Source organism: Xenopus tropicalis, chromosome 6, assembly GCF_000004195.4.
Source record: "Xenopus tropicalis strain Nigerian chromosome 6, UCB_Xtro_10.0, whole genome shotgun sequence".
NCBI classification, from domain to species: domain Eukaryota; kingdom Metazoa; phylum Chordata; class Amphibia; order Anura; family Pipidae; genus Xenopus; species Xenopus tropicalis.
The window spans coordinates 123,210,469-123,235,926 of record NC_030682.2 but is presented as its reverse complement, the minus strand read 5'-3'; the positions used below and the strand labels follow the sequence as shown (position 1 = coordinate 123,235,926).

Here is a 25,458-nt window from a genome sequence, read left to right as displayed (position 1 = left end):
GGCAGCAGATTGACAGACCTGGCTTGCTGGAGGAGACTGACAGTTGCAACATTGTTAAAAAAGTAACAACCAGGAGTTCAGCAAATGCTGCTCTCAATAGCTATTACATTTACAAATAACTTTTAAAGCGCTACAAATTTTTAATTATTTCATATTGGAAAATTGCTTAGAATTATGTTTTCTTTATTTATGCAAATAATTATTTTTGGGGTTGACATGCCCTTTAAATGTAAAGTTTGTACCTGTTCATTCAGCACCTACATATAAATTCTTTTTTATATTGGTTTATAACGGTTTTATCCTGTAATCCCATAGAAAGCCACAAATAGCATCTGACCACTGTTTAGTTTCCTGTATAAAAATTAAACCCACTGGAATCTAAACAGTTTATCTGCAATCTGCTCTCTAAACACAAGCCTTTTTGCCTAATTCATCTTGAATGACTAACCCCATGGCTACCCAGTCCCTTGTTAATATAAACTATAGTGGTGTTTCCAAAGCACACACATTTTTTTTACCAGTGCAGGGCAATAATATTTAAATGCATATAAAAAAATTTTGGTTTTTGATGTAACTGTTCCTTCTAATGTTTATTTTATAGGGTATCATGCTTATAAATTCTGCAAAAACCCAAGGAAGCGTAAAAAAATGAATTTGTCTATCCAGCTAGAAGGAAACCCTACCTTTCATTTCAACATATAAACCAATGCAATATTTGCTTCAAAGAGCTGGACCTTTAGCACTTTGGAAGAGCTATGCACGATACAAACCATGCCAGCGATTGCTATCAACTTTCATTAGTGTTTGTGATGGCATTGCCCTTTGATATGATTATTGTATGGGTGCACCTTAGATGACCTACATGCTTTGTGCAACTAGTTTAAAATAGGAAACCCCTTGAAAATAGCCTGTAAGGAATGAAGGAAAATACACAGGATTGAAGTCCATGATGTGCTACCTTGGCAAAACCATCTGTCATGTGGATCTACGCCAGCTATTCACAAACTGTGGGGCTGGTGCCTCTTGCGGGACATAGAGAAGTGATTGAGGGGCCCAGTATGAATGCTGGTTAGGGTAAGATTTGTGGATAATGTTTATTTGCTCTCCTGGATATACCTGAGAGTCCAGCATGGCAGTAAATTAAAGTCTATCCAATATATTTGCTATCCAAATATTCTTGGAACTATGGCTGAATGACTGATAACAACTGTCTTACATCTGTCACCTTGTGCCAAAACCACGTTTTGCCAAGATTCCTTTTTAACTGCAAAATAGATCAGTTAAGAAGATCATTTGCACCTGATGACCTAATCATACTTATATAGTTTCTTTCTTGAAGGCTCAGAAACATTTTAGCACCTTCCCATAAATCAAAAGATAAGCCAACCATGCAGTTATAAACTATTGCAAGACTTCACATCCAAAAAACCATCTGAAATGTGGACCCAGGGGTGAGCCAAGCCAACTGGGCACCTTAGGCAACCCAGTCGGCCACCTTGCCCCTGCACCTTCCCCCACCTCACGTGTGCCATCAAGCAGTGAGGGAGTTATTGCCCCACCGTGTAATAACAACCGGCTGGGGCAAGAGAAGGGGTAAGGGGTAGGCAGGAGAGGTTCCTGTCTGGCGCCCTAGGCAGGTGCCTCTTCTGCCTACCCCTAGTTCCAGCCCTGTGTGGACCTAAGGGCCAACCAAATCTTATCCGCAGCTCCACTAATTTATAGTCTGTAATTTCTTTCTGGCATAGTTGTTCTCCTTTGTTGGCCATGTTTTTGGTAGCATCTGCTAGTTATTCATGACTAGTTATATGCAAAATACAACACTCTTTTCAAAATTTCCCCCCAAATTTATTATTACCTGGGGACGTGGTGCTGGTTTTCCTTTGGGATCTGGGCCTCCTTTCATTTTATTTCCCATGCGTGCAGCTTGCTCCTTGCAGAAGTTTATGTGTCGATCAGCAGCATTCTGATTAAATCTCCTCTGACAATAGGGACACTGAACATAATCTAAATTTAAAAAAGAAACAGTAAAATGCAGGTGTTACACAATGCTTATGTACTGATTTGTTTTTGGAAAATGACTGTTTTGCTACATGATGTATGATGCCTATGTATGTCATTATTAGTTTATTATGATTAGGACTTCATGTAGTAAAAAAGGTAAAGTTGTGCTCATCACTAAATTTTATACCTTTGGGGTGCAATGGGGGTGTGACCACAAAATTCATACAAAGATAAAATACAAGAGTAAGTGGCATAAAACAGCCAAGATAATGGAAAGCACTTATGGCAGCCGTAGTGCTTGTGGTAAATAGTAAGGTGGCGGATAAACCTGCCCTATGCTAGGATACAGCAAAGCCACATATTCCATCTCTTTTCTCTCAATGTAGTGAAGCCAGTTATAATGTACTGCTAATTACACATGCAGAGTTAGCCTCATTTGCTGGACGAATGTGCACCAACCTATAGCAACCAATAAGAAATTCACTTTAATTAGTCGGCTGCATGTGGCACCATAAAGGAAAATAGCTGGTTGCTATGGATTTTGTCCAGTATCAGTAACTGTGTGATAGTCCTGGGCTCTTGGGGACCTATCTGTAAAACATCATGCAAATACTGTATATTTTTTCTGGATAGAATGGGTGTTCTTCTTGCATAAAAAGCAGATATAAAACTAGGAAGCTACTTTATATTCTGGCAATAATGAGCAATTAGGAAGCTTCTTTATATGCTGGCAATAGTGAGCAATTTGCTAGATGGTGTTAGGGAATGATAATATTCTGTCTGACTTGAAAGGACTACATCAATCATAGATCTGCATTTGGCATCTGCTAATATTAGCAGATAATGCAGGGAGATGAGGCTGTATAGGCAATAGAGCAGTTATATGGCCTATATCAGATAGATAATGATCTGCAGATATATTAACAAAGTCATACCAGGGTCATATGAAGGTGGGGGTGGAGGTGGAAGCTCACCACCTTCTTTTATAATCTGAGAAATTCCTTTAGCAGCTCTTATAGTGGCAATAAATTCTTCATGTTTCCTCCTCCAGGTGGACTGCTTTTTGGGAGGTTCTGGCTAAAAGAAAGAATGCATATAATTAAGCAAGCCAAGGCACCAAACTCAAAAGGAAGTTCTAGGATTGCTTGAGAAATAAAAAAAAAAAAAAAAGAAAATAATTTTTTATTCAAAATAATTAATCAAAACAAAATTTATCCTTTTGCTTGGGATGCAATATATGTGTTTGAATAAAGCAGCAAACTAAAAAAACATTTGATTATTACTGCTTTTAATTTATTAAAGTTGACTTAATAAAAAATACAGTTAGCGGCAGACAGCAAAAGATACCAACTAATATGATCTTTAAAAAGCAGCTTTCCAATAACGTTATGAGTGACCTACGAATTTACCACTGGAGGGCAGCACCGAACATTATAAGCAGCCTATACATAGTATATACGTTGTGTATATTTCCAAATGATAGATAGATAGAAATAATGCATAAACGTGTATTTAAATATTATTCCACCACACAAATTACAGTTACCAATCGGAATTTAATGGGATTCAGTAAAGACTCCCCTTACTTTCTTAGACAACACTGAATCACTGACCAGAATATGCCAATTCTTTCTCAGGAACATCACAAGAATAAGTTATTTCCTGCACCTATTCACCAGGCTACACTAAAGCTGGTCATACATGGGCTGACAACATTAATTAAACCCAATAGGATTACATTGCCTTCAATAAGAATTCCTTTTTAAAAGTTAGGATCAAGACCACTATTGTTTTATTATTACAGAGAAATGGAATTTATTTATAAAAAAGTAAATTGGAATCTTCTTCCACTTTTAAAATAGTTCTCTCCTCTGCACAGAGAGGTCCCTCCTCTGCTTCACAACCACTTCAATGCCGGGGAGCCTGGATATGCCAAATCTGTTCTGTGTTCTCAAGCCAGGTATGGGAAAGGGGGCAGCCAATTTTTTTAAAATCAGTGTATGTGTTTGGTTCCTTGCCCTTCAAATTAAAAAGTCATTCCAAATCAACAAGGAAATCCAAAGAAGTTTACCTATTCATAACTGATGGCCAACATTCAGTGACTGATAAAATCTCAAAACAATGGTTGGGGGCATCAGAATGGATGGTGGGAATAAAAATAAAGGCGTGAAATAGAAGGGGAGGTCAAACAGAAGGTGTAAGAATAAGAGGTTGTGAAAAACGGAGTAAGTAGAAGGGAAAATTTGAAATGAAGACAAGTAAACGGGGAGAGAAGAAGGGACAGATTGAGATAAAGAAAGCAGAGAAGAAAAAAAAAATCTTCAAAAGAAAAGGAGCAAATCACAACAGACCTGTAAATAGGTCACCCAACTACTAATGTTTTTATTAAACCTTCCTGCTGCCAGCTATGGTTCCTTTCCAAAGGCATTGTAATTGAGTAGTGGTAGTGGTCCAGAAGAAATTGGTAGTATTTACTCATATATAATCTTGTAATTAACCAGCTTCTCATTACTCTCAATATTTACAGACAAGGTATTTTTTAGAATTTAAAACCATTGTGCAAGTTTTATAAGTCTGCTTGGTGTCATTTCTGGTGTTTGGCATGAGAGTGACATGAGCACCCAATTCTTTAAATGCATGTGTGCAGCACCTATGGTTGCGGGGTGCAAAGGGAATCTTGGAGCTACCGCCTGGAACAGAGAAACAGCAGTGGTAAATTCGTAAGGGCTAGCAGGAATGACTGAGGGGCGCTAAGCACAGCTATGCAGAAGTGCAGAGAGTGCATTTGATACAAGTACCTTTAATAAATTGGGTTTATAACACATAGACTGTAGGGAAACTAACAGAAGTGCAATAAATGTCATAAATGACATTAACCGTTATAACAATCATACACCAACCCAACTATTGGCTTTTACTGTGATAGGCTGCCTTTCCTTGTATTTCTCATTCCAGAAGACTGACACAGGTCTAAGGTTTTCTAAGCCCCTATAGCCAAAGTACCATCAAAGCTGATGGGTACACAGTGAAAGTAGTTTAAATAAAAACATCTTTTGCACAGGTCTGAGAACCCATTTGTTTGGAGCTAGTGTAGACCAGCATATAATGCATGTAGCCAGGCTGTTAGTTAGAGAGTTCTTTCCACTGCATATTATCTTATATATTTTTTTCCAACTTTCTCACTAATTAAGCAATAGACCACACATGGTGCTGTCATGTTCACATAATATTTATTCTCCTCATAAATTACATTAAAGGGTAACTCTACCCTTGTACAGACAAATGGATTCATGGTTGACAAGCAATACAATTAGCAGTGATATTTTTGTGCAGTACAGCAGAAATGACTAAGTAATACGGTGTTTCTTGTGATTTGGCATATTCCTAAACTACAATATGGAGCATTACTTACCCGTGCCTTTACTGGTTTTACTGTACTGATATCTGTTCCCTCTGCTCTTTGCCTGCTTGAATCAAAGGCTTTTCTCTTTTTCACAGCTGATTTTTGGCAAATCGGAATGTGTTTTTTCTGTTAAATTAATATAAAAAAATGCATTAGTGCAAATGAATTTATGTAACAGATGCAGCGTTTCACCTAATGACACATGTGGCGGTGGAGAGAATGTCAATCTGCCCAGGGCCCTGTGACCAATGGCAGGATCTGCATGTCAGCTCTCACATCTCCATGCTTGTGTCTATTCATATGGGTGGTTACCAAGTTGCAGAAATCCCATGTAAATGAAAGTGACCTCCAGTGTCCAAATAATCTTTAAAGGAAATGTAGGGATATTTTGGCTATTGTAGGAAAACTGAGGCTGTGGCTCCAAATCAGGAAAATTCCTTTGAAGCTTATTACCCCCTGCTCAGATTATCAGGCTGTTTTTGTAAATCAAGCCTTTGCTCATAATAAAGTAAAATAATAAAATAAATATGTAAAGTTATAATTTAGCTGTAGGTAGTAGGTACAGTTTCAGGATGGATATAAATAATACAATGTTTAAAAAATATAATGAAATAACAACAGGTAGGACATAATAATTAATTACTGATTATAATAAATGCAGAAATAAAATATAATATGTATACAGCAGGATCTGTATACCCTATAGTACCAAGCCCACTTAGTTAAACCAACCAGTGTCATTCAACAGACTTGGCTTTTTTCACTGTTCCACTTGCCCAATCAGCTCTGAGATCAGCCACTGGTATGTGCAGGGCAGGGTGTGTTGTAGTGGCATTTAGATGCTGTTTAGGTATGGGTTCATTTACATCCAGGACTAGGTACAGGTTGTATCTGGAAGAGCATTTTGCTCTACTGTTGTACACTTGCCACCCCTTCAGCTAACCCCCTTTATATTGGCTAGACAGAATTGTAAAATCTCATCAGCAGTATGGTTACCTTTGTGAAATAGATATAATTTAGACTGTAAGCTCTACGGTGCAGGGACCTCCATCCTCTTGTCTCTATGATTCTTAACTTATTACACCTGTACCTTGTATTTATTATCATACTTTGTATTTATCTATTATTATTTTAATAACACCCTGTATTCATTTATTGTTCAACTGTACAGCTACTGTGCACATAAGTAGCTCTTTATAAAAAATATATATAAACTATAATTTTGCTTTTCCTCATGCGTTCAGATATAGACTTGCATTTGTGTTTTAAATAATTGTCTTACTGTGTAACCAAATTATATTTCCCCTTTATCACATGAACAGATGACTGGACATTCACCAAGAATTTCTGGGTCCAGTGCAGACTCAGTCCAATCTGTTTGTAGATGAAGGCCTGGGGATCATCTAGGTCAGCGGTTCTTGTCAAAGGACCCTTTCACAGGGGTCACCTAAGACCATTGGAAAACACATATTTCTGATGGTTTTAGCAATAATTTTATGGTTGGGGGTCACCACAACATGAGGAACTAACTGTATTAAAGGCGGCATTAGGAAGGTTGAGAACCACTGATTTTAAATCAATAAGAGAAGAAAGAGCCTACAGAAAGAAAGGATTAGAATTGTCTAGGTGTTTTATTTTGCAAATCTGAGATAAGCATTCAGTGACCTTAGCTGAGGCTAGAGGGCCCTGCAGTTCTAATCTGTAAAAATTTGCCACTGTTCCAAGTCTTCATTTGGAGATGCTGGCTCTCACTGTGGTTGGATGGAGTCCCTGAGCCTTAGACATGGATTAGTAACCATTTTCAAGCTAACAGATTTCATCAACTCTTTTCTCATCTCTTATGAAATTTCCTTTTATCATGGGATAGTGTTCTTGTAGGAACTTTGTGGTGACTGCTCCGCTCTCATTGTTCACACTCGTTTTTTGTTATGATTCGCTTTTTTTGTGCTAAAACTATAATTTTTCACCATTTATTATGCGTCAAAGCCACAAAAATTCAAATGCAAAAGTACGACATCTAAAGGTTGTAACAATCTTTATTTAATTTGTGGTTTTCAGGGTTTTTTGTCATTTGTAAGTCCACAAAGATTCGTAAGAAATTTAAAAACCATGAAAAATTTGTGTTTTTCTTGGTCATTTTTTTTTGCGCATTTTAATTTCTTTATGCTTTTTCAATTTGGATCTTCTAATAAATGACCAGACATCCATGGTTTTAATAGAAACAAGTTTATTTATGGTTTCAAAAACCTTTAAAACTGTGAAATACAGATAAATCTGCCTCTCAATAAGCAGTTACGTTAATTTCAACAGGGCTGTTTGTGTGTTGGATAACTTTTTCCTTAAAGAGGTGGTTCACCTTCAGATTAACTTTTAGCATATTGCAGACAGCGATATTCTGAGACAATTTGTAATTGCTCTTCTTTTTTTTTATCTTTTGTGGTTTTTCAGTTATTTAGCTTTTAGTTTGACAGCTCTCCAGTTTGGTATTTCAGCAGCTATCTGGTTGCTAAGGTCTTATTTACCCTTTCAACCAGGCAGTGATTTGAATGAGAGACCGGAATATGAAAAGGTCTGAATAGAAGGACTGAATAGAAAGCTAAGTAATAAAACATAACAATAACATTGTAGCCGCAAAGAGAAATGGATTTTTGTGTGCTGTGGAGTGGCACACATCTGAAAGCTAGTAGTAGGCAGAAAATAAAATCAAACAATTGAAAAAAATGCTTAAAAAAAAAATGCTAGGAAAAAGACATTCTATAAGATGCTAAAAGTTAACTTAAAGGTGAACCACCCCTTTAAATAAATGCAGAAATAATGTACAAATTGTGTTATATGTCTACTAAGGTTCCTTTTATCTAAAATTACCTTTTATTTAAAGAGAGGGATCGGGGCAGATTACACTATGGCCAAAGTATATATGTACATCTTTATTTATAAAGTGTCTTTAGTTTTCATGCTGGCATGTTGTTAGCTTTGGGTTTAAGTAAAAATCTTCTCTACTCTGCTCCATTGGGTCAAGGGAATGAATTTGCGGATTTTAAGTTTACTCATCAAAAAAGTTACATTTGCCTTGCATTTACATTGTACTTAGATACAGCATTCCTCCATTCTTATCATCCACCAAATCTCCTTCACACACTAAAAAACTCATCTGTCCTGGCTTTAAATCTAAAAATAAAACAACAGCATTAATAAAATATGTTCTTTGAGACAGTGATAAATTATTAAGCGACCCCTCTAAGATTCCTGGGTTATTTATCATGATTTTGCAAACTGAGATATGAAAGCGGGCCCATCTGTTACCTCATCCATGCATGACCCACATAGACTCCAAGCCAGTTAATCGTAGCTCAGCCTGTTACACAGACCATACTTACATTTCTTTTCATACACTGCAGTCAATAAATGATGTGGATTTTTGATTTGTATAAATTCTTTTAAACTATTTACTAACTTTACATATACTATTCTATACACATTCTATACAGTAGAAAAACAGAATCCTTTTGTATTTTTGATTACAAAATCCAGATTGAATTGGCCTTCCTTTAAAAAAGTTTTTTTATTTTCCTTCCTGTCAGTCCGTAATTTAAAATGCTATCTTGTTGTTTCTAGTCGCCGATTCCAGAAAGGCAAAAAAACTTTTGCAGCCTCTGTAAGGCTACAATGTTATTGATATTTTTTTATTACTTATCTATCTTTCTACTCAAGCCTTCTTCAATTCATCTCCCAGTCAATCACATCTTCAAATCACTCTCTGGTTGCTATGGTAAACTGGATGCTAGCAACCAGTTAACTGCAAAAATGAAAAAGCTGCAAAACTTCATAGTTTCAGCAGGAACAGGACAACCCTGCTGTAGCCTGAATTATATCAAATTTCACTTTTTACAGAATACACATTTACTCACCAGTGTCGACGTAAAAAAGGTCCTACCACAAATTTTGCATGGTTTAAGTTCTTCTGGAAAGAAAAAAATAAACAAAAATAATTCAATAAAATGATTAGATGTCAGTGTTAAGGGAAGGTTGTTGTGCAAACAGCAGCAAAGCAACGTGACATAACCCTGCTTGCCTGTGTGCTTTTAGATAGGCAACCATCAGCTTTACACAAAGTATTCCTGGGAACTCCCTATTAACTAATCAGCGCTCAAAGCTTATTTAAAAAGATTGCGGCATGATGAAAGATGCAAGAAGTAACAAGGAGCAGAGCTTGATTTAAAGTACAAATATCAGTCTGGAAATGGAGTATTTAAACAGTGGTGTAACCCAAATGTATTATAACCAAATAGTATCCATGACCCTGACCTCTTCATACTTCTACTTAATGTGCAGCTGTAAAGGTGAAAATTGGAGTCCTCAGATTCCCCCCTTTGCTCATCCTGCATAGGGGGTGTGTTGCTATATCACAGGCGCCCCATGCATCAAAGTATGTGGGGTTGGGAGAACACAAGTCAAGGTGTACAAGTTAAAGGAACAGTAACACCAAAACATGAAAGTGGTTAAAGTCATTAAAATATAATGCAATGTAGCTCTGCACTGGTTAAACTAGTGTGTTTGCGACAGAAACCCTACTATAGTTTATATAAATAAGCTGCTGTGTAGCCATGGGGGCAGCCATTTAAGCTGGAAAAAAGGCCCAGGTTACATAGCAGATAACTGATAAGTCATCTAGAATATAAGGGGGTTTTATCTGTTATCTGCAAAGTAACCTGTGTCCTTTGAATGGCTATCCCCGTGGCTATACAGCAGCTTTGTTTCTCTAAACCAGTGATCCCCAACCAGTGGCTCATAAGCAACATGTTGCTCACCACCCCCTTTGATGTTGCTCCCAGTGGCCTCAAAGTAGGTGCCCATTTTTAAATCTCTGGCTTGGAGGCAAGTTTTGGAAGCTCAGAGACACAGTTATACTCCAAGCAGAGCCTCCAGCAGGTTAGCAGTCCATATGGGGATACCAAATCACATGCCAATCACAGCCCCAATCCCCAAAGAGTTTTTTTTCATGCTTGTGTGGCTCAAACACACCTTTTACATCTGAGTGTGGCTCAGGAGTAAAAATAAGTTGGGTACCCCTGCTCTAAACTATAGTAGTCTTTCTGAGGCAAACACACCAGTTGTACCAGTGCAGGTCGACAGTACATTATGTTAGAATTACTTTTATACACTTTAATTTTTTGGTGTTCCTTACATCCCAAGGTCTAAACATAATGTGCGGCCTTAGATAATAAAGTTGCAGCAAGTCCTACAGTTCCTTCCATAGTTCCATGAGAGCATATTATTATATTTAATTAATGCTGCTTTTTGCACCTCTCTCTCTATATAAATATATATACCCTTCCTGGTAATGTTTCCAGACTCTCAACCAGCTCTCTCATTTGAATAAATAACAAATCCTACACTAAAATCTCATTCTTTGTAATATTTTTATTTCAAAGCACTGAAGTTCTTAATGAATTCTGCATAAAGTGACCCAGTGTCAATAAGTCTTTAAATATAACCTGAAAATGTTTGCATAAATGTTCACTGAAAACATTTGTTGAGCCACATTTTACAGCTTTAGGGGGCTGTTCAGTTTCAGAAATCGTATCGTTTCCAAATAGTACCAGAAATAATGACTCATGTAACTCATTACTTTTTGACTGATTATTTTTTTTAGATGTACTTTTGTAGTTGAATTTTCTTCTGTTTTTTTAGACTCTGTAAGCCGAGTGCTGACTCTCTGAACTGTTACAATTCGATACTTAAGTTGATACATTTCTCCGCACCATCTGAGAGATGTCACCAAGGCACGCACCGGTTGTAAGGTTAACGTCACCACCTGGCTACTTGCACACAGTGAAAACACAAGGAGGTGGGGTTGGCATTTTTCCACAATCTGCTTTACAGTAAAGCCTGTTTATAATTGTTATTACTTCACTGTTACAATTTGATGCATCAGTCAATACAGTGCTCAGCAGCAGCTACAATTTACTATCACAGAGTAAAGGTGGCCATACACGGGTCGATTCTAGCTGCCGATAACGGTCCCTTAGACCGATTCGGCGGCTTATCATCCTGTGTATCGGCAGCAACGACAGGCCTGCCCGACCGACATCTGGCCTGAAATGGGCCAAACATCGATCAGGCAGGTTAAAAAATTCAGTTGGATCGGGGACCACATCAGCTTGTTGACCAAATTAGCCTAAATTCCTCCGATATCGCCTACCCGTAGTTGGGGATATCGGGAGAAGATCTGCTCGCTTGGTGACCTCACCAAACGTGCTGCCAAGAACTTATGTATTAGCTTTTTTTAAATTCAGTAGCTCAACATCATTTACAGAACTTTAAAGCCTTCATTTTAAAAAATACTGTAAAGAATCAGAAGGCAACTGCCTAAAGCATATTGTTGTTATGCTATTTGAAAAGGATATGTTTTGTGAAGGTAAAATATCTCTTTAGTATAAGCATTTTACAGTTGGACTGAGATCAGGGCTTTGACTACGCCAATGTGGGACATTCTACAGCTATCCTGCATGCAAAGTGACAAGAATGAATGAGATCAGTTGGTCACTGTGCACACAGGGCAGATTTCAGGCAGAATTCTTGTGCTTGCAGTTTCTGACAAAAAAGTGCCTTAGTTGCACAGTGACAGGCAAATCTCATTCATCCCATGATGAAAATGCATTAGGCAGAGATCTGCTGTGAGTTCTTTTGTTATCCCAGCTGTCCTTGGAACCATGGCTGAAATATTTTTAAACAGGCTATAAATATGGCATGTACCATGTATAGCTAATACACTACTTGCCCCTAAACCACTGGTTAAAAAATTCTGAAGTCGACTTTGGTCTAAGACTAAAATTCTCACGGGGCAGTTACCCATAAAAAGAAGATTAAAGGACAAGTGATGCAACCAAAGTGACTGAGCTTTAACCTCTTTTTTTAAAAACTGGTTGGTATTTTTAAAGAAGGCTGAAAGCTGAAGGTTAGCAACTTTTGTGCACTGTACGATACAAAGGAAGGAAGAAAAATAACCATATCAGATTGTACAAAAGCAGTAACAGAAGGAAAAAAAGAGGGGAGAAATGCATAAGGAGCATCAGGAAAAAAAGTGGTAAAACACAGCGGAGATAAAAATATACAGCACAGTCAGAGTAGAAAGAACAGAATTAGGGAGAGGACCTGACCCTACATACATTTTAGAAGTGGCCCGCTGATCCTACCTAGATTTACTGTACAAATAAAGGTAAAAGAAAGACCCTCTCCTTTATTTATTTAGGTCTAAAACACAAATTGATGGTTCTTGCTATTCATAAGGTTTAAAACAAAATATGGCTCTTGAAAATAGATCATGGTGGTATAAAAGACTCTTTCCTGTGTTGAATACATCACCTCAATAACATATTAGCTTCCATATCTTAGAACTTGGATATAGAAAATTATACAAGGTCACAATCCCACATGGTTTCCAAACAGCAGATAAATGCTTACACATCTGTTCCAGAGGATTAAAGACTGCACTCTGTAATGACGTTTCCCAGTGCTTTACAGAGACTATATATATCATCCACATATGTACCTGCCCTAGAGGAGCTTACAATCTAAGGTCCCTATCACATTCACACGCTCTAAGGTCAATATTTTTCCTGAGCCAATGAACCTGCCTGTATGATTTTTGATAGTGGGAGGAAACTGACCTAAGTGGAGAAAATCTAGATAAGCACATACAAACTCTTTGCAGATGGATGTGCCCTGTATAGAATTGAACCTTGGACCCCAGAGCTGAAAGGAATTCTGCCAAAAGAATTTTCTCTAAAAATCATTTGTGTTGTCCCAAAGTTTCATTCTGCTCAATGGAAGTCTAAGGGTATGCAGATGATGATCAGTGCAAGAATTCCTTACGTCTATGCCAGCACTTGATGTATGCACCTTCCTTACTGACTTGTCCCTGAACTCGGCACAACTAACTGAAATGCGCCATTCTTACTTTTTAAGTGATGCTGTCCCTTTAACTACAGTAATAAACATTTAATTACATACAGTATATCTGGATATTTATATACCAGACAGTTCTGCCATTTTCCCATGACCCATACTGTACATTACATCCTTACTAACGGTGTGTGTGTTCAGGACTGGGGTTAGAAAGCAAGGGAAAATGGGCATTGCAGGGAGGATTAGTCCTAGGGGATGTCATCCTATGACCCTCCATCTGTTGTTGCACTACAACTCCCATCACCCTTTCAGCTGCTGGGAGTTGCAGGTAAGCAGGCTGGTCATCCCTGTCCTTATGAAATGTTACACACTGACATAGTTTCCCCCAATGCAAGTGCCCCTGCAAATGCCCTACCCCAAATCTTTCCCTATTGATACCCATTAAATAGAGCTAACCAGGGTCTGTCACACACACCAATGTGATTTGTTTCCAGCAAAGTGATATAAGAGAACAAAGCAAGTATTACAAGGAGTTTATTGTATTGCAGTGCTTGCTCCATGTACTGAACTACAGCTCCCCGCCGCATCCCAAGACGCACTGAAGCATCACAACGTCAATAATGCTTTACGGCCGGCACCTCCCAGGAACAGCCGCTATCGCCTAATGCCTCTATAGGCCATAGTGCTGTACAATACAGCAGGCCCAAATTGTTCTCACGATGGTAACATTGGGTTACAGACAGGGTGACTGACACAGCTGGAGGGGAGGAGCGGCTGCACACATACAGCCTGTCACTCACAGCAGCAGCGCCTGGAAGAGACTGGCACACTATAATGGCACACTATAATTCCGCGCAGGAGAAATGTCTGCTTTAGTCAGGTGGCCGTGTCCCAGCAACAATCCCATCCTTACCTTCTATTTCCTCCATGTCTGCTTCCTTTATTCCTCCCCTGTATGTGTCTCTCTGCCCTACCGCCCGCTGTCAAGGCAACCAGGAAACACACCCCTCAATCTCCATGAAAGCGATTGGCTGGAGCATGTAGCGGCACAGGGAGCCCCAGGCCTTGGGCTGGGCGTGGCAGACGAGAAAGGGAGGCGGGGAAGCAGCGTGACGGTTGTCAGTCAACAAAAGAGGCGTGGCCGGGTAATTGTGCTATCTTGGCGCTTGGAATGGTTTCCCGGGTGCGGGACAACAGTGAGTCGCCAGCGTTATCGCTGGAAGTTGAACTGTGAAAACGGAGTGCTGCTATTTATATTTGAACCCTCCCATGGTCCCCAGCGCTTGAACTTTTTCATATGGGATAGTCAGTGGATGTGTGTGGCAAAAATGGGTTTTTATCCCAGGAATCCAGCTGTCTGCACAGCAGTAGTAGTGGGGCTCCTCACTTCAAGTGGAGTCACACACATGTTCCTGTCAGCTTCCCAATTGCCCTAATGCTGTTTGAGAGACTGTTTCCCTTTCCTCCTTCCACTGACTTCCTCAGTTATTTTCCAAAACTTCCCAAAGTCCTGCGGTGAATTCCGGAAAAGTGTTTGGTGATGTCAGCTGATGCATTTGCGCAGGGGCGGGTAGAATTTCTCGGCTTCATCTGCAGTTTTGTGCATTTGCGCGACGTCACTTTGGGTTTCAAAAAAGATTTTGGCCAATCCCTGGTCCTGCACTGATTGGGCCGACAGCTCTGCAGTAGAGCCGTACTTATATAAACTAAAGTTGGACATACACGTTAAGATTTTAGTTGTCATACAAAGAGCATTTGGATATCTATCAAACTAATGTACGGACCCAAAGAGTTAACATGCCCCTATGGCTTTAAACCTTACAACTTCCTAGTCAATGCTGTGACTGGGCAAAGACCCATGTATCAGTTTATAGTTTTGCATATGTGCCTTATTGGTTAACAGGGAGACAAACTCCCTTGGCAATCTGATATAGTGCTTAGCAGGGGGGTGGGTCTGCCTCTTTGGCTGCATCTGCTGACCCAGGTGGAAGTTCCACTGAGCCTGGGATCAACAGGGCCCAAGTAAAGCCTTCTAACCTAGAGTCTGCATCTAGCTCTAGTGAAGTCGGGGACAGGGACCCCGTGAATGAGGAGTAGTGGGTATCAGGATCATTTATAAAGAGCACTTTCTAGGAAAGTGAGATAGTGAGATTGGTTAGAAAGAGCAGTTTCGGCTCCAACCAGGAGAGATTAGCTGGAAGTTCTCTTCCATAGAGGCACTGTTGCCTTAAAGCAGGACAAGGTTAAGACACAGGTATCAGATCAGTTCCCATCCCTGATCCATAGGCGGCTGTGAGGGATCCTTGGCTGCTATGGAGCACCCTGAGGATATATATACTTGGCCAGGCTACTCTCCTCAGGGAGGCCATGCTGGTTGGTGGTCCTTACCCTCCCCACCCTTGGCTGAGGTGGACACCATATTTTTCTACCTTCTGTGCAATTATCTCCTCTGTGTGAGTATATTGCAATAACCCTGCATATTGATTGTCTCTGATAATAAACCAATTCTATTGTTCAACTGCAAGAACCTTCTGGCACCCATTTGTTACTCTGCTCTACACACAACTACAGTGAGATGTAGTTGCCCTACACCATAGCTCCATTGGTCAGTTTCATATAGCGAAGGTCTATCCTGAAGGATTGAGTCGCATGTACCCTGACAATGTTCTTCCCATTAATTGACAGACAACAATCTTATAAAAGTTATGTCATGGAAATAGTAGTGACGTATGGAAACTTCAATCCTGGGAATGACGTTCTTGCTTAAATGTATAGTACGATGATAAGTGGTGTGCACAAAGCTTTGTTGGTTTCGATTTTGAAAAACAGATTTTGTTTTCTGTTTTTAAATGAGCCCAGGATATATGAATGCTAAATACAGAGCAGCACTGTTGGCAACAGGACATGAGGAAAAGAAGAAAAGAAAGCATTTTTGTTGGATTAAGCAGTTGGCATGAAACCTTGATAAACGTACATAAAGTTCCTCTGTGGATTTGTGCATTTTGATTATACATCATTGGTCACCCATGGATAGCGTCAGATAGAAAATACATGCAAAGATATTATTGCTATCCGACAGAAATTTTCTACCCTGTCCAATCGCCATGGTACAAAAATTATCCATCCAAACACGGTCCAAAAATCATACAAAACTTTCATACAATTATATCGATGCGTGTATGGGCAGCTTAATGGTCTTAATTATCAAAAAGTAAAAAAAAAAAATCTCACAAAAGTCTTAGAAAATGACTCCAAATGGGAGCAAAGTGAATGTAGAGAGTGAAAACACAATCATCAACAACATTTATACCAAAGTACACTAAATTCTATGGTGTATGGAGAGCATCTTTAATGTTTGCTAGATGTGTAAATTTGTTCCACCCGCTTTAATAACGGGTCTAGGGTTTGCTATAAAAACCACTGCATTCTCTACAAAGATGTCCCCATCGCTGAATCCTGCCATTACTAATGCATATATTTGTATTTTTATATATACCCCATCTTTTCTAGATCTCGGTTTTATACTAATTTATTCCATAGCGACTGCAGTCACAGTCTTTTAAGTGTTTGTGGTGGAAGGAGTGGAACTCTGTAAAGTTGTCAGGTGCTATGCCTAATTTGCTTCATCTGGTAATGACTAGTGTAATTTGCTTTTTGGGTCTGTTGACACCAATCAAAACAGCTTTACGACTATGTGAACAATAGCAGTATAAATAAAAAAACAAGTGAAAATAAACATTAAAATTTGTCAACAAAGCCCACAGCTTGAAAGGGACAAGATAAACCTCATTACTTTAATGTAAGTGTTTATTTTGAAATCTGCAAGCTGCATAAGTTCTCTGGTTAGATTTTTTTAATGGCAAGATGTCTGTTTCACATATTGTGTATAACATACATTCCTGGAGATGATCCATAAATGCAGTGTTACACTAAGGGGGTAACTTTTCAATGGTTGAGTTTGGTTTTTTTATTTGATTTAAGTTTTTTTGAGTTTATAAAACTCAAATTTGAGTTATGGTTTGAACACTTGAATGTCTGGCATTTATTAAGTGTACCTAATCTGAAAACTCGAATATAAAACTTTGCCATCTAAAAGCTTGCAAATTTCTGTAAAAGTCACTGGGAGTTGTCCTAGGTCAAGCCTTATTGTCAATTTAAAGGAGAAGGAAAGCCGTTTTGGCATTTTACTGCCAATAGATTAGCCACCTTAGTGCCACCCAGAACACTATATTCATTTTGCAGAAAGCATTATCATACCTGAGTAAAGAGCCCTAGAAGCTTTCTCTGTTTGTTTAAGATTGCAGCTGCCATTTTAGCTTGGTCTTCATAGCTTCCTGCTTGCAGTCTAGCTGTTTTAGCTCAAATTACACATTCCTAAGGGTGGAGGGGATTGAGTTTTATTAATTCTTATGGGAGGGGGGAGCAGAAGAGAGGAGAGAACTGCGCAGAGAGTGAAGCATTTTTCTGAGAGGAAGTCAGATACCCATGTTTACAAAAAAGGAGTTAAAAAAATCCTGTAGTTCTTTTGATAGAGGACTCAGTGCAGCATTACTGTAAGTGCTTATGGCTGTATTTACCTTTCTGATAAAGCTTACTTAGTTTTTACCTTTCCTTCTCCTTTAAGTTTAAAACGCGAAAATTTTATTATTCGAGTTTTTTTTAATCACAGGAGTTTACCACTTTAATAAATAGGCGAACATTCGCTATGAGAGTTTAATGGATTTCAAAAAACAAAATCGAATTCACAAATTCGAAAATTGATAAATAAACCCCTTAATAATACCAATGTTATATTCTTTATTACAGATTGTAGTTTTAGATGCCTAGGGTACGTAACCACATAGAGCCTTGTTTAATGGGACTTCCTGTTTGGTGCTTTCATTTTGTTCCCTTGAAAACAGTATCAATGACTGGATGCATTTTTAATATGGTTAGCTTGCTCATCAGTGATTTTGATTTAATTAAAATGGGCACTTAATTGAGTAATAAACATGAGGTCACTTGGAACAAAGCATTTCCAGAACTAGGTTGCATGTCAATATTAGAAACTATCCTTACATCTTGACAGTAAAGAGTTCCAGAAAATAAGTAATTATGATCACAGTATTGTGTGAATTATAAACCATAAGGGGGGAATTTACTAACCCTGCAACTTTTTCAGGTTTGGGTTTTTGACACAGAAAAAGTCGCAAACCCCGAAAAAATCACAGGAAAAAAAGTCGTATGGCCTGTCGAAGTCATGTAGAACTCAATAGCAGATTTCTATTTTGCTTCGAACTTTTCGAGTTCTTTGAATTTTTGATGCTGGTTTTTGTGCAACAATTCCAAAAAGTCACTGTTATTATGTGACGAGCACTTTTCTCGTCTTTTCTGCGACTTTTTTCCCACACATGCTTTTTTCACTTCAGATTTTTTGATAAATGTCTGACATTCATGGAAATGAGTTTATGTGTGGTTTTAAAAAAATAAAATTAGTTTTAGTAAATCTGGCCCAAAATGTTGCGGTTAATCCAAGAGAAAAAGTAACCAGAATCAAATTTTCTACCATTCCATTTACTTTAAGTAACAGACCGTGGATATACTGGTATTCCAATCCCTAAACTTTCATCCTGTTCTCGTTATAGGTATTCCAATGTTCTCAGTGTAAATATATCTAATCTAAACAGACCCTATTGCATTGACATCAACGCATCCTTCTTCAGGAAGGCTTCATCAGACTTTTACATACACATCTCTAATAGTCTGAAATAAATGCAGGGCAATACTTTAGGTTCAGCAGGTGGAAGAACCTGATCCTGTTATAAAGTTCATTCTGTTCTGTCTTTTCTGTTGAATGTACAGTCATGTGAAAACACAAGCACACCCCATGTAATTTTTTTTTTACATATATCAGTATTTGATCTTTATTCTAAGAATATATAAAGATAAAGGTAATGTTACTGAACAAAAACAAGGAAAACATTAATTTTGCAATCATTTGTTCAACACAAAATAAACACTATTGACTCAATTTGCAGAAACAAACTCAGATTTTTTAACAACTCCACAAGTCTATTACATCAACTGGGAGAAATTCCGTGGAGAATGTTTTCAGCTGTGTGATGTTTGAGGGGGTGCTTTGCCTGCACATTTTCTTCTGGTGAAATTCTGTCTTTAGTTTTTGCCAAACATTAGAAAGTGTACTAACCTTTTCCACAATATTTGCTTTTATGGCTATTTAAATTACACATTGGACTATGAAATGTAAACAGTGCGTGCTTTTTGTAATCATCACCATCATCTCTTGGGGAAATCACTCAAATGGCCGAAGTGGTACACCTTTTCTGGAGTGCAAATCAGTGATACCCAGGAAAATTTCAGTATTTTGTGAAATTTCTGTACTTTTAGTCAACAGAAGATAAAAGGTAAAATATTACAAAACAATAGAAAACTATTTATCTTCACTAAGACCTTTATCAAGACCTTGATAAAGGTGTCACTGGAGACCACAAAATTAATCTTACTTGTATTGTTTTGTTGAAAGCCTTGACAGTACAGTTGTACTTTATTTGCATTTGCAAATATTTTACCAGCGCCAGGCAAGATTGCTGGGGTAATGTATATAGTATATACTACAAGCCACTCACCTACGTGCACCCAATTAGTTTTGATTGAACCATGGGATGAGCTGCATGTTTTGGATATATATATATATATATATAAAGAAGCAGAGAGCCGCACACACAGGGACTTTGCAAAAAGATAAAGCATTTATTGAAAAAGATCCGACATTTCGAGCACCAACAGTGCCCTTCTTCAGGGGTTTGTCAGTGAAGAAGAGCACTGTTGGTGCTCAAAACATCGGATCTTTTTCAATAAATGCTTTATCTTTTTGCAAAGTCCCTGTGTGTGCGGCTCTCTGCTTCTTTATTATTATTAATTATTATTATTATCATTGTTGTGAAGAAATTGTTAAAAATCTTAGTTGCCATTCTTGTTTTGCTGGCTAAATAAAGTCGTTAGTTTCCGCCACATATTTAACTTCAATTAACTTCAGCCTTCCCTATCAACTCCCCATGCAGCATCCTAGATTTTGGGACTACTTTTGATTGCCTTATTTTTATGATGTCAACTAGCAGGTGGAGACACTTTGTTATTATAATTGACCAGTATTTAGTGGTTCATGGAGATTGCCTTCAGTTGGAAGAATACTTTGGGTGGAAAAAAAGGGTTGGAATACACAATTCACAAACATGCCAGTAGCACATCTGTAATCGCGTTGACTTGTTTTAAATATCAGTATTTTTAAAATATTTGCTTTCTTTACTTGAAGACATTGTAATATCACTGAAACCATAAATGAGATTCCCCTCCCTCACCATCTCTTGTAGGGCTTCAGTTCCTGGGCCCCCTGGTTAGGAGTCATTATACATCAGGAATTACTGAAAAGGTAGGCACTAAATAAACTGGCCTAAAAAATGCTGCTGCAAACATTAGCCTTCTGTACTCATAAATATTAATGGTGTATACCAGAAACAACAAATGCATACATAGTTTGTGGCCAAGAGACTCTACATTTGAATAAGAAATTAGAAGTCTTGTTAAGTCTAATGACATTTAACTTTTAACAGTTTTACTTACTTTCAAATTTCCCTACCTAAATGTAAATGCAAAAATGTAGCAGTTGCCATAAGTTGGATTTGTTCCCGGTTTAAACATTGTTGGATTAGTGCCTACACCTGCTCTACTCTTACGGTTTTTTTAACAGCTGCAGGTTTTTTATGGTAAGAGAGAAGTATTTATAGAAGCATTGAATGGATTTGCAAAAACAAATTTTTAAATTATTTTCAGATTCAAGGCATTTTACCCTATTATATTTGCCATAATTAGCCAGCTACTAAGCTACAGTGATTTGTAATGACCATTGTATAAATAGTGTAAGTAAATTGTACTTTTAAATAGGACAGCTGAGATACAGAAAGCAATCTAAATGTAACTAAATATTGAATTCTCCACAGAAGATATTGCCAAATCTTAACACTAATTTGCAGTCAATTTCAGCAGATTTGGTTTAACATAATGCTTCTCTGAAAAATTGTTGAGGTGCGTCAGTTATTACTTTCTGTAAATCAAAAATCACCACTACTTATATCCAAAATGATATTAAACCAAAGTTATGGTAATTTTAGTGCAGCTAAATAAGGATTGATCAAAGTTGTACAGTCAGTTATAATTACTACGACTAATTTAGTTGCCTTTTGCCAGACTAATTTAGTTGCCTTTTATTAGGAGGTGAGCAGGGACCTCGATGCTGGAATGGCATTTGATGTTATCTACTTAGACTTTTCTAAAGCGTTTGATACAGTACCTCACAGAGATAAATGAGATAATGATAAAACTGAGGAATATTGGCCTATTTGTAATTGGATAAAAAAACTGGCTGAAGGATAGATTACAGTGGTGGTAAATGGAACATTTTCTAATTGGGCCAGTGTTAGTGGAGTACCACAGGGGTCTGCCCTTGGTCCTTTGCTTTTTAACTTGTTTATTTATGACCTGGAGGTGGGCATAGAAGTACTGTTTCTATTTTTGCTGATGACACTAAATTGTGCAAAACTATAAGTACCATGCAGGATGCTGCCACTTTGCAGAGCGATTTGGCAAAATTGGAAAACTGGGCAGCAAACTGGAAAATGAGGTTCAATGTGGACAAGTGCAAAGTTATGCACTTTGGTAGAAATAAGATAAACGCAAACTATCTACTAAATGGTAGTGTGTTGGGGGGATTCTTAATGCAGAATGATCTGGGGGTTTCTTTGTAGATAACAAGTTGTCTAATTCCAGGCAGTGTAATTCGGGGGCTACTAAAGCAAATAAAGTGCTGTCTTGTATAAAAAAGAGCATTGACTCAAGGGATGAGAACATAATTTTACCTCTTTTTTTTTCGTTACATGAGAAACAACAGGAGTTCGTTTTGACCTGGCAACCCTGGGTATCCTACCTGTAATCCCATAATAAACTGTAATTTGATAATAGCAATATAATAATGCCACACCGAAACACCTAATACTTACCATATATGTGCCAGCTAGTTCCAGCCTCAGGCTTCCCCTCTCCACTTTTTCTCTTCCTGTTTCCTCCAAGGCCTTCCTCTCACTCTTCCATAGGTAGTCCGTGGCTTTCCCCGAATGCCATTTCTTGTTATATATACCTATTATTCTTTATTTCTTTATTACTTAAGATTGCAATACGACTGACTGTGTAAGCACTCATATAAATGAAACTGTAACCTTTGATATGCTGTAACAATAAAGTCTTGTTGAAATACAAAAAAAAAAACCTCTTTATCTCTTTATAGGTCCCTATTAAGGCCTCACCGTGAGTATGCAGTGCAGTTTTGGGCTCCAGTCCTTAAGAAGGATATTAATGAGCTGGAGATAGTGCAGAGACTGCAACTAAACTGGTAAGGGGGGTGGAAGATCTAAACTATGAGGTTAGACTGTCAAGGTTGGGGTTGTTTTCTCAGGAAAATAGGCACTTGTGAGGGGACATGATTACTCTGTACAAGTACATTAGAGGGCATAGCGATTGGCAGACAGGGGAAGTTCTTTTTTCCCATTAAAATGACCAGCACACCAGAGGTCACCCCTTTAAATTAGAAGAACGGAGCTTCCATTTGAAGCAGCGTAGGTGGTTTTTCACGGTGAGGGCAGTGAGGTTGGGGAATACCCTTCCTAGTGATGTAATGGCAGATTCTGTTAATGCCTATAAGAGGGGCTTGGATGAGTTCTTGAACAAGCATAGTATCCAAGGCTATTGTAATACTAATATCTGCAGTTAGTGTTGATGTTAGTTTATGTATATGAGAGTATAGATAGGTCTTTTTTCAACCATATGTAACTATGTAACCCTTTGTCAAGCATTTTAAAACAAGGAAAGCAGTATATGGTTAAGGATCCAGGGATAAACTTATCCTGTGTATCTTGTGTACAAAGCTCCAAGTCCTGCATCTATCAGGGAAGAACACTGTCCTCAACTTTCAGTTTTACATGGGCAGAAATAATGTAAAATAGGCAGAAACTTACCCAAATCTTGTAGTGGTCTGGGTGGCAATACCCAAACCCATAGCTAGGTTGTAGATCACAATCTTAAGTATACTGAAGGCTTGCATACCGGATAAAAGTTAAAATCCTTTATTCCATATTAAACATTAAAATTCACCTAGGCAGTTAGAATGATATGGAAAAAAGACTTTTAACTTTTGAGCCAAATACATTATAATTGTGCCAGGGCACAGCTGGCCTAAAAAAAGTAGTCCTGCCTTTAATTTATAAACCAATCTACACCATGTTTTGCCCTGCAACAATCTGAATTGCTCAGTCAATGCTAAGTCAATCCACATAGAATTCTTGTACACTCAGATGTCCAGGTTAGTATGTATGTCAATGTGCTGTGTGCTAGACAGATATTTGCAGAATTCTGTGCTTAATGCTATCAACTGCAATATCTGTGACTTCTGTAGTTTGTTGATTATAGATAAATTATTTTCTTAAGGTGGCCATACACGTTAAGATCCGCTCGCTTGGCGAGGTTGCCAAGCGAGCGGATCTTCTCCCGATATCCCCACGGGTGGGCGATCTTTAAGCGGATCTTCTCCCGATATCCCCACGGCTGGGCGATATCAGGAAAATGTAGGCTAATTCGATCCGACTAAATATTTTAACCTGCCTGATCGATATTTGCCCAATTTCTGGACAGATATCGGTCGGGCATGCCCCTTGTTCCTGCCCCTACACGGGTATGGCCACCTGCCCCATGTATGGCCACCTTTACTCTTGTACAGGGAAGCAGCACAGAATATGTTGGCCTCTTTGCACCTGCTCTAGGATATACAGAGGCAAAGGAAAAATACTTTAACAAAAATTGTTTCAAAAACATAAGAGCTCCATAAATGGCAGCCAAGAGACAAATGATACCTGATGCTTTATAAACTGTTTTAGCCAACCATTATGTATTTGAATTTCTAGGTATCATTACTGAATGTTTGACACTACTTTGATGAAGTTGAGACAGGAGAAACTGTAACTAAAATGTGCACTCTGTGCACACTGAACTTTAACTTATATGATATATACTTCTTCCACACGTTATCTTTTCTATTTCATCTAGCAGTCCTGTCCAAAGTAGGCACTGTGTTGATACTGCAATTTCCCACTGTCAGCATCTGGTTTGCCTTATGTTGTCCCACAAGCCTTATTTAAACATTGTACTCATAGCAAGACTTCCCTATTGTTGGCACCCTGCTCAGAACTACAATTTGTGTTTGTATAATATGCAGAACACTGTAATTTGTGCCTCCCCCAGAATATATACAGACAAAGAATACTTGTTTGGAGAATTAAATGTGACAAAGTCTTGCTTGGTCATGGACGTTTCAAAAGAGTCCAAATGGATCCAGTTGATTGCCTGGTGTTCACTGCTGTGATAAAGTTTTTTTCATCTGTATAGAAGTCAGTAGTTTTGCTTTGTAGCTATAGCACTAAGCTTTGATGGCTAATCACATGATGGCTAGAACATGTAAAGGGAACAGGACAATTTAGAATATTCACTATAGCATAAGCAATTGCAGAGTGTTTTTATTTGCTCTAGAATTTAGTAGCTCTGCTGGAGTGCAACTAAAAAAACATTGGACTCACTTACCATTCATCTCAGTGACAGGAGGTTGGATCCACCCAATGTGCAGCGGTTTTAAGCAACCATCATCTTAAGCGATCATAAAACTTCTCGACTTATTCATCAGAGCAGACTGGGCAGGTTCATTGCCACATAGCATAACTATATCAAGTGCAAGGAATGTGTTTGGACCCAAGTATTTTAATGAGTGGCATCAATATGAACAACATTGCATCCATTTAAGTGCAACTGCACCTATACTTTAAATTGGAAATGAGGCCTTTTGTTTTTAAAATTATTAAAAAAAATAGCTTATTTACTTTCTTTTGGATTCCTTTAATTATGATCTATAGTTGATTTGAAAATAAGTTATTGCTGTCAAGAGTAGTTCATTGATAATATTTGGGTTTCATCCTTAAATTGTCCTTCTCACGGGACAGGTTTACAAGTCCACAATCACTTACTTTGGCTGAATTATTTGTTATAAATAAATG

The 25,458-nt window shown here is 38.1% G+C and overlaps 1 protein-coding gene across 2 annotated transcripts in view; it reads right to left on the bottom strand.

Annotated features, from left to right (window-relative positions):
* zc2hc1a (zinc finger, C2HC-type containing 1A) overlaps positions 1-14,396 on the bottom strand; it is a 28,622-nt gene extending 14,226 nt beyond the window's left edge. Inside the window, exons 1-5 of one of the 2 annotated variants that reach the window (XM_012964190.3) lie at positions 14,226-14,396; positions 9,313-9,365; positions 5,414-5,530; positions 2,937-3,078; positions 1,856-2,004 (exon numbers count right to left, since the gene is read on the bottom strand). In XM_012964190.3, coding sequence (XP_012819644.1) covers positions 1,856-2,004; positions 2,937-3,078; positions 5,414-5,530; positions 9,313-9,365; positions 14,226-14,241 — 477 coding nt within the window. In that variant the 5' untranslated portion in view covers positions 14,242-14,396. 2 annotated transcript variants of the gene reach the window in all.
* Between the last annotated feature and the right edge of the window lie 11,062 nt (positions 14,397-25,458).